General features: G+C 48.1%; 3 protein-coding genes across 3 annotated transcripts; 1 reads left to right on the top strand and 2 right to left on the bottom strand.

Annotated features, from left to right (window-relative positions):
- Nucleotides 1-28: 28 nt before the first annotated feature.
- On the top strand, nt 29-1,971 carry EI90DRAFT_3087231 (uncharacterized protein; the record flags this gene model as incomplete). The annotated part of the gene is made up of 9 exons (XM_039062223.1): nt 29-107; nt 137-285; nt 368-454; nt 508-574; nt 666-851; nt 906-998; nt 1,045-1,132; nt 1,186-1,333; nt 1,411-1,971. Coding segments are annotated over 9 exons (1,071 nt in total), but the record flags the coding sequence as incomplete, so codon positions are not given.
- A 298-nt stretch (nt 1,972-2,269) lies between these two features.
- EI90DRAFT_296448 (uncharacterized protein) lies at nt 2,270-3,877 on the bottom strand. The gene is made up of 9 exons (XM_039055492.1): nt 3,845-3,877; nt 3,540-3,583; nt 3,334-3,459; nt 3,236-3,267; nt 3,038-3,076; nt 2,926-2,977; nt 2,817-2,840; nt 2,405-2,749; nt 2,270-2,337 (listed from the first exon to the last, which is right to left on the bottom strand). The coding sequence occupies exons 2-8, from the start codon at nt 3,561-3,563 to the stop codon at nt 2,585-2,587; spliced, it is 462 nt and encodes a 153-aa protein (XP_038909047.1). The 5' UTR covers nt 3,564-3,583; nt 3,845-3,877; the 3' UTR covers nt 2,270-2,337; nt 2,405-2,584.
- Nucleotides 3,878-7,569: 3,692 nt separating this feature from the next.
- Nucleotides 7,570-8,828, bottom strand: EI90DRAFT_2945639 (mitochondrial FAD carrier protein; the record flags this gene model as incomplete). The annotated part of the gene is made up of 6 exons (XM_039055326.1): nt 7,570-7,866; nt 7,942-8,135; nt 8,191-8,289; nt 8,346-8,431; nt 8,485-8,726; nt 8,790-8,828. 6 exons carry the CDS (start codon nt 8,826-8,828, stop codon nt 7,570-7,572), a joined length of 957 nt encoding a protein of 318 aa, XP_038909046.1.
- Nucleotides 8,829-9,291: the final 463 nt, after the last annotated feature.

The raw sequence follows: 9,291 nt of genomic DNA, 5'->3' as shown, positions 1-9,291 counted from the left end.
ATTTTTTTCCCTCAAAACCTCCAACAGGCCAGTAATAGGAGGGTTTATCGACCGTTACCTTGGCTGGCGAGCAGTCTTTTGGTTCTTGTCAATTTTCACTGCATGCTGTCTTGTTTCACTCTGGTTTCTCCCGGAGACATTGCGAACATTCGAGGAAATGGGAGCATTCCTTCAAGCGGGATCAGCATGACACTGTTGGATATGTGCAGGAAGATTTGTCGGGGTGGCAAGGAGGAACCATGGACTGAGTTGATGTTAGCTGCCGAACATGAACGGAAGATGTTCGTCGAGCAGAAGAAAAACCGTTCATCTGGTGCCTTTTAAGGTCTCTCACAACATGGGATTCAGTACTTACTTCCTCCCATAGCTGCGCACGCTTCACTATTTTTTCGAGAAAGACGTATCAATCCTTCTCTTTTTCAATGGAGTGAACTTCATGAATATGTACATAGTCGTATGTAACCATTTCGACTTCGTCACGTCCCCCATTGACAATCGTTCTTATAGACGGCCACCACCGCGACCATAATGCAGGATACATATGGGCTGGTCCGAGTGATGCAGGTCTTTGCTAGTAAGCAACCATGGCCATGCTACACTCCAAGGACCCATGACATTCCAACAGTCTTCCCTTTGGTACTGGAATGGCTTGGGCAGTGTCATAGCTGGAAGACTGATCGATCGCGATTTCCACTCTACTCTCGCAAGCTACATGCGGGATCGTCGTTACGATCGCGAAGAGCATCTTCCAAATTCACTGAGAGATATAAAGAATGGTAAGAAATCGTTGTCAGAAGAAGAGATGCTCCGGTTCCCTCTTGAACATGCAAGGCTCAAGTCGTCTCCGATTTGTAATATTCTCGCTTTTGCCATCGTCGAGCCAACCACTTACCCTTCCATCCTAGACGACCTTGTTCTTTGGTCCTGCATCGTAGCCTATGGATGGTCTGTACATTTTAAAGTCCATCTTGCTGTCCCTCTCATCTTTCAGTTCTTCCGTACGTCATACCGCTCTGTTAGGTGCAGCTTCTGATGATTTTCTAGAGGGCCTTGGTCAGGTCGCATCGAGCCAGTCTATTACTGTGCTGTTAATGGATCTCTATCCTGGAGAGGAGCATCCATTGCCGCCAATGTAAGCATCTCATGTCTGTGTTCTAGCCCAGTGATTTGTGAACATCCTTACAGATCTAACCTGGTAAGTGGGGAATTCACCACGGCCGCAGATTACTCCGACTTTACCGGATGGGTGATTACAGACTCGCTCCCTGATCGGGGCTATTGCTATCGCGATCATCGATCCGCTTCGCCGCGCGTGGGAATGGGCCCAGCGATGGTGCGTGATCTGATATTAAGCCCTTCTCGTGAACTTGTCGTGAACTGTGTCTCGTCTGATCCTGGGAATTGGTCTAGATGGTCATTGTTAGCGTTCCCTTGTGCCTCCTTCCTCTCATGTTTCTTGAACGGAGGCGTGGAATGAGATGGCGTCAAAAACGCGCGGCAAGAGGTGCAACTGCCAACTGCTCCGACCCGGCTCAGAATAATATCCCTGATATCAGTGGCCGGACTACCCCGATACAGGGGTAGATGGCCCTATACAGCTTCATCTCTTCCTAGAACTCTAGTTGGGATTACTTGCAAACTTCTTCGTAATCATCTCACCGTCATTGTCTATAACTCTTCGTCTGCAGCGGGTTTACAAAAACCGCGTTCTATGGCCGTCCTCGTGCAGGACAACAACCAACAGACCTGCCCCTTGTGTTCGTATTTATGAATTGTGAAGCAGAAAACAAAATGTTGTACAGGATCACCATCTTGAAAGGAAATGAAAAGTGAGCCGAGGCGAGGGCTGCGCCAATATCGACCTGCCCGGTGACCTGCAGCAACAGAAAACCTCCCAAACTCCATCACACATCAACCAGCTCCCACTGCCGAGTCAACAAAAATGGGTATACATGTGGGAGCACTTGTTGGAGATGTACGTACTTTCTGTGATGTATCGCCGTCTATGTATTTGAGGCGAACCTACGCAAGGTTTTATCTAAGGGCTGGTCAGGGCTATATCTCGATACGCAGGGCTCACATTAGCCTCAGGGTCGTCCGTCTGAGAAATGGCTAAAGTAGTATCGGGTACCAGAAGTACGTATGATTCCTCTCCGGCAATCTTCGAATTGCCCAAAGACTATCTGGTAGTTCATTTCCAAGCGCTTCGTCTCCGTGGAATGATCTAAGGGCTTGGACGGGCAGATCGGTTGTAGGAGGTGAAATCCAGGACAGGATATATCTCTCTGACTTAGGATTCCGAATTCGATAATTATCACCCACGAGCTCAACTTCCCACTTTGTCGAAGTCAAATTCAGCATACTGAAAGCGAGTGGATCATTAATAACAATAATGAGACCGCACCTCCTGGTATCGTAGTCCGCTGCAGTTGGTTCGGAACTCGAGACGGCTATTCCATTATGCTCTCCTTTCTCGAACGTGATCCTATCCCCTGTCCCCCTGTTCTTGAAGAACATCCGTCTCATACTAAACCCGTTAATGAGTTCATCGTATCCTTGATTGAGGTCACAAGTCAAAAACCCCTTACGAAGCGACAGGTTCGGCACTATGATCTATTCCGCCCGATCTGAGATAGTCCTGAGCTCGCCGCTGTGCATCTGCATTTATGTCTGCCTTTGACTTGCTATATTTGGGCTCATCAAGTGGGGGAATGCGGTGACCCGGCCTTTCCGGATCTTCAAAAGTCCACTACCAGGGGAGTCGACGTAACCCACTCAGCTTCCGCCACTGCAGACCACAGTTTCCGTACACATACTGCTGTAGCTTGGGAAACTGGAGTCTTGATAAGATTTACCTATTAGCACGCCCCGAATTGTGGACATTCACATTAGCTTTGATGTCTGATCCAATCTCAATGCGCTTACCAAACGATCGGACGGTCTCCGTTCCCACAATCTGCCATCCGGTAATGAGATGCTTTTTACGAAGTGAATATGTCAGTGTACAAGGCATGCCTGATAACGGAAACGGAGGCACCTAAACATGGAGTTCGTGATATGTGTGATCTTCCATTCTCTGAAGTTGCTCAGTTGATCATCTACATCATCACAAGTCAAAATGGAAGAACTGTGTGATGGATGGACCCACGCACAGAAAATGGAATCAGGATGATCAGGGCTCGGTCTAGTTCTCTCGAATGCACCGTCATATATATGAGGTGCGGAAATGGCGTACGCTCCTGTGTCCTGACTAAACCTTATGGTATGCTAGAACATTCCCGAACCAATTGTAAACACATTGGTGAACCGCAAAGGCGGAAGGGGAAGACATACCTTGAATGAGGGTAGCGCCGCGGGTAATGACGATCGATGAACACCGATGGAGCCTGCGTTTGCTACGTGACCTGTAGAATTCATGACGGCATCGTCTCCTGGTGGTAAAAGGCTTTTGATGTAATACTGGAGTTTGAAACGGGATTGTAGCACATGTCAGCGCAGATCCGATGAGAGAGGCGTTCCCTCCACGATGTTGCACTTGCCGTTCCATCTGGGATGATTGCCATGGTTTATAAGTAGCCGCGTCCTTCAACGAAAACAAGTTGGAGTCACGAAAAGGAAAGACGTGCTGCCTCGATCACTAAATGGTTGAATCGGACGGTATCTATATATTGGATATGGCCGGTCAATTGTACACCCTGCGACCACAGTCACAAAGTCATTGATCAGATATGAAAAACAACAGATAGAGAAGCAGAGGGCGCAATCGGGGCGAGCAAATACGGCAGAATGATAAACCTCGACGGCGCGCAGTGCCATGAACCGAGCGCAAACAGTCGCTACTTACATAAGGCTACCTTCCTCATCGCTTCAATATACAAAGAATCAAAAATGCGAAAGTAAAGAACATCTGTTCTGATCACGAGCTGATATTTGCGGAGTTTGCCCTTGATTCTGCGTAGCGGAGTCTTTGATGTTGCGCATGCCTGTTTCATCACTGGGCTACCTTACTTGTCCTCTTTTTTTGGTTAGCTCGCTGTGCCTTTTAGGACTGGACGTGTTTCTATGCAATCCAAAGGGGTCACACTGACGCATACTGGGATGCGATTTTTTTGTAGTACTCACACCCAGGAGTGTAGGACGAGTCCAAACGGCTGCACTCTCTGATGGTTGGCTATGTGATTTCGTGCAGCCCCATTTTTGCCCTTGGGTCAGGAAAGTGATTAGGTGTAACACCAGTCTCTATCAGAACAGAGTCGTGATGTGCCAGCGCGATAGCTCATCATGACTCTATAGTTTGTGTCGAAGCTGCGGGTCTCCTGCCTGACGAGGGCCTGAATATACCAAAATCACGATCAAGGTGATTATCTTTATAAGCGTGCAGCGAAGGGCATGCGCAAGTTAGTTCATCATTTTCATTGTTCGAACTCGAACTCTTGCCGCATGATGATTGGACCGAACTACTCGCATTCTCGTCCTCACCATCTGGGTGTTTGCCTGATGGTATCGACTTAGTGCTGGAGCCCCTTTAAGGCCATCTTTTAGATTGTGTTGTCGGATGACATCTGTCATCGTGCAGATGGTTAATACAGCATAAGTCAAATCTAGCGGCACCGCCCATCCTCCAATTTATGAGTGAGTGCTTGTTTCCAAAGGCTGGATTGATTGGAGCCAGCGATAATGCCGGAATTTGTAGTTGGATATGGCCAAGTTGCAATATCGCAAAGAGTTGCCAGGTTTTGCTTCTTGATCTGTACCCTGGGAAGGGTCGATCGATCATTGCCAATGGACGCCGCCTTTCCGCTCAGATTTCGTCCACTTAGAATAATCCCGTATGTTTTCGGAGAACCCTAGCTTAAAGTACGATGTTTAGTAAGTGCCATCGCGACAGCCGTGATTGATCCAATCATGAAAGCGATCAATTTTGGACCTACGATGGTTTGTCAACCCTGCTGCTGTACGTGGCACCAACGACCGTTAGTTTGTTCCCACGGCCTCCGGGAGTTGCCGGAGGCACCAAATCAATTCAATCCAAAATCTTCGTGCGACATGCGACAAACTGGTCGTTATAGTACAGCATTTCGTGAGAGACACGTCGTACGAGTTATCAAACGCGGTTGGGGGTCAAATCGGTAGCGAATAAAATAGCAGCCGACGACTTGTGATCGCAGCTAAGGTGCTAGATAAAGGTTGCGCCGCGATATTGTAGGGGTGAGCGCAGACAAGATCTTTGCCAAGGGCTGAGCTGCGAAGCAGATAGGAAGACCACATAAATAAATGTACGTATACGATAACTGCCAGACCAGTAGGCCAGTGACCTTTTCTAGAGCACATGGCTGTCAGTGGCTACATAATACATGTATACAATATGTTGCCGCTTGAAGCCTGAACTTTGTCCTCTCTTTACAAGGACCCCTTTGACTTCATGGCCTCACTATCCGAAACACCAATTGAAATCCTCGCCTACCTCGAACATCCTTTTGACCTTCTCGCATTGCTTTGTCACGGCTTGTAATTCCCGAGTACCTAACCTCCGAAGTTTGGAGGACATTCTGTGATAATGGGCGTTTTTCGCGAAACATTAGACATGTTTGGGCGGGGATTGGCTGCGTGTACCGCCTTTGGAACATTTGAAAGTTACGCGAATCTGGCGAAGATTCCGAGCAGGAGTACCAGGTCCAGGAAATCCTGGGCCACGCCTGGGATACAGGCGCCTGTCTGTAGTTTCACATCAAATGGAGTCTTAGTGATCTCACTTGGGAAACACCATCAAGTTGACTGCATTAGAACACTACGGAATGTTACATGGAGTTGATGCCGAGGAAAGCAAATTTCTTTCAAATATTACAAGTCGGACGAGTGGTGTTTGATCCCCCTGGCAACAGGATACCGTGCACTTCAAAACCAATCCCGTTCAAGGTCGGACGCAGGGCTTTATCGGAACGCACAAGGAGTGATCGCCTTGGGCTGCCCTGAGCCAGATGGTCAGCATCCGGAAGCGATAATGCGTGCCATCTCTCACGGTTGAATGTTTTGACGAACATCAACAGGACAGGGCATGAGACGGCATCCTGTGCTGTTGTGATGTTCCCTGGCTTTTCGTGAAACACCTGGCACTCGGAAACTGCTCACAAAAGATAGGTGGACTAGATTGATGGGTGACCACACTCCACATACCCGCCAGCGAAGGATAGAGCAAAGCTTTTCAATATTGGGACCTTGACCATCCAATGAGTCGAAACGAGATGCATCGTTTACATAAAACTAAGATACGTGACAAAACTCAAAGAACCTGGCTCACTTTCGTGAGACAACACTGTGGAAAGCGGCAAACGAATGTCAAACTAGCAATTAGCATACGTGTGCTTATTCCGAACCTTCCCAATATTTGCCTAGAGGATGACATCAAATAATACCAAATAAAAGAAAAGAAACACACTTCTGTTGTCGTCCATCTTTCGAAGATGGTCTTAATCGCCATGAAAGTCCACAAGGTTGGCCAATGATTTTCGATGTAAATGAATCAGCTTCGCCGTTAGACGCTGATAAATCTCAGGCTGTCGTGTGATCAAAGCCCAATGGCATAATTGGACGAGGTAAGGACGAGAGGGTTCCAATTGCTGTGCGGCCTCATCCAAATGTGTCATAAATCTCTCCGCATCAAACTCCCCATCGAAAAAAGTGACCGCTCTTCTCAAGCTCCAAGTCATGCATCACAATTGGGATGATTTCTGGAAGAAGCGGGACCAGGTTGGTAGAGGCGATCCGAGGTGGAATGCGACGTCGCAAGGGTTTGCGCTTGCGCACGCGCCGGAGGTAGCGGTTATAACAGTTGCTATTATCACCCGAGTTCACTAAAATATTACGCCGATATAGGCGTACTTGAAATGAAATCATCATCAACAATCGTCAAATCCGCCAGGCATGTACCTCAGGATCGGAGTTACTTTGACTGCCATCCAAACATGGGCAACAATATCACACCTGTTGTTATCCCAACCTTCAGCGCGGTTCAGCTGAATTTCAGATGCGTGGGTTATGTTTCCACGGCCCTCTGAGGTGCTAAAACTATCGTCATTGAGGGCTTCTTCGTTCACGGGTCCATGATCATTGGCTATTCCTTGTCCATTAATTCCATAAATCGCGTCCCCGTCCGCTCATAATTGGATCGATGAGCTCAGTATCGTATTACCAGATGCCCCCCACTGCCGGTTCCTCGGATGCTGCGAATTCTGGCAGTACATCACACAGGCGAAGTGGAAGCACTTCACAGCTGATGCACTTTGTGACATTCTATGTACGTCATGGAACCGTGAACAAATTTCTAAGGTTCTCACTTTCAATCGTGAATTTCTGACCTGGAAAGGAAGAGGAGGCCAAATACATGCAGGCGATGAATGGCGCAGATAGTGTTGTCTGGAAATGCGGAATATTGTTGACTTCATAATCCTCAGACATCACAGCGATCGTCTGATGGGCGCGCACGTATCGGTTTGCCATCGTCTGTACTCGCATAATGAGTATATATACACCATCTGGAGCGCACGCCGAACACATTCTACTCGTCTGATGTCACTTCTCCCGTTGTCTCCGAATGGCAGTTGTCCTCAGTAACCATGCGACATTCTCGTACACGACAAAGGTGACGCACGTTCCAGGCAACACTCTAATAAGATTCGTCCCTAGTCCCCTATAAAATCCCCGATAGCCTTCGTCCTGCCATGTTTTACGAGTGCAGGTACGGAGATTTGGATAGAGGTGGTTTGTAGCGTTGTTTTGCAAGCGAGAGCGGATGACTTGGTATGGGTATGTAGAAGCAAGCGCAAGGAGCTTAGCAGCAGCCGACACGAATGTATATGTGGCGTTTGACTGTACAAATGTAAATGGGTCGAAGAAATGACCGGCATCGATGCGCTGATAGATGTGAAACTCGGACAAACGTACCAGCTTCTCTTCACCTTCCCTCCACATTCCGCCTTGCTTTTCAATTCTCCGCCGTTTTCTGTAGAAAGCAAAATTCTTCATCTGTTCGTACGCCATGAATTGTAGAGCCCCCGAGCTGACGCCGAAGAGCCCTAAGGAAGTCCCTCTATAGAGACCCCGCACACCTTCGGTGCGAACGATTGATGTTAAGCCATCTGAAGATTTAAAGGGAATTAGTTTGAGTTGTCTGGTGGCTGAATAAGCCCTTACGTGCCACGCTTCTATATGCATCTGGAGCATCAGCACGTGTAGTGAACATTCGAACTTTCACCACCCATAGAGGGTTAGTAAGCACCGCTGTTATGGCGCCTAGAGGCAAAGAAAATTATTTTGAGACGAGTATGCAAAGGATCGAGCAGGCGAACTGGCTTCTGCAGATGCTAACAAATAATCTCCCGAAGTGAGCTTCTCTGAGCCGTCCGTTGCTAATCGACCCTTTATTATAGTGTAGCTAACAGCGAATGTCAAAATTAAACGCGGAACCGACACCCGACGATTGCTCACAGCCAGAAATACAAGCCCCAGCCTGCTGCATTCCCTGCGACATTGGAACCAATACCTCGATATAAACCCTTCCACCCAGAGTCGCGCTTGATGCCCGTAAGGGAGTTGTATATTTGTTTCAAAGGATTAGAATTCCCGGGTGGTGGCGACGTTGATACCTGGAATTTGATCTTGAGGAGATCAAGCGGATGCACGCAGCAAACTGCGACGGTCCCAGCCGTTATCCCGGCGAACGAATGGTCCTGCCGATGTGCACAGAGGTCATCAGGTAGTCAGGCTCCAGAAATTGGAAATTTTTAACCTACGAGGGCTGGTGTTGGGAAAAAACTAGGACCCGTCGACATGCCACTGGACACTCTACCCCAATGAAGGGCGATAATGTGCCTAACTGGGGTCGTACTGGGGTCGTACCAAAGGTGTATGGATCGAGTAGGAAGATTGAGCAAACCTTTCGGTGGCAGTGCTGTAACTTCTCGTGCCGGCCGGCTCCGACTGTCATGGCTAATTTACCGCCCACCAAGCATTGCGCCCTTCCGCGACAATGGGCCAGCGGCGCAAGGACATGGCGCATACATGACTATTAAATATAAGGTGGCCACGTTCGATGTGGTGCTGGGTGGACCGCTCACTTGTGGCTTTCATAATGGTGTCAAGCGTGAATATATATCAAGAATCCCTCGATGGCGTGGTTTCGTATGGGGTCCACACAATATTATCTTAGGGGTTGCAATACATCTTGACACGTAGATGTTTCGTATTCTCAATATTATAGCATGTCAGTGACTTTATGGGAGCTACATATGGGGC

This window comes from Cantharellus anzutake, assembly GCF_015039405.1.
Source record: "Cantharellus anzutake strain C23 chromosome Unknown EI90scaffold_125, whole genome shotgun sequence".
NCBI lineage: Eukaryota > Fungi > Basidiomycota > Agaricomycetes > Cantharellales > Hydnaceae > Cantharellus > Cantharellus anzutake.
This window is presented reverse-complemented; position numbering and strand designations above follow the sequence as displayed.

Bases quoted from the DNA above. Each gene is read 5' to 3' on its own strand.
- EI90DRAFT_296448 (XM_039055492.1), bottom strand. From the start codon at position 3,563: ATGGCAATCATCCCAGATGGAACG. The intron at 3,268-3,333 runs GTATGTCTTCCC...GGAATGTTCTAG, and splicing joins CGGCGCTACCCTCATTCAAG to CATACCATAAGGTTTAGTCA. The intron at 2,978-3,037 runs GTGCCTCCGTTT...CTTCGTAAAAAG, and splicing joins ATCACGAACTCCATGTTTAG to CATCTCATTACCGGATGGCA.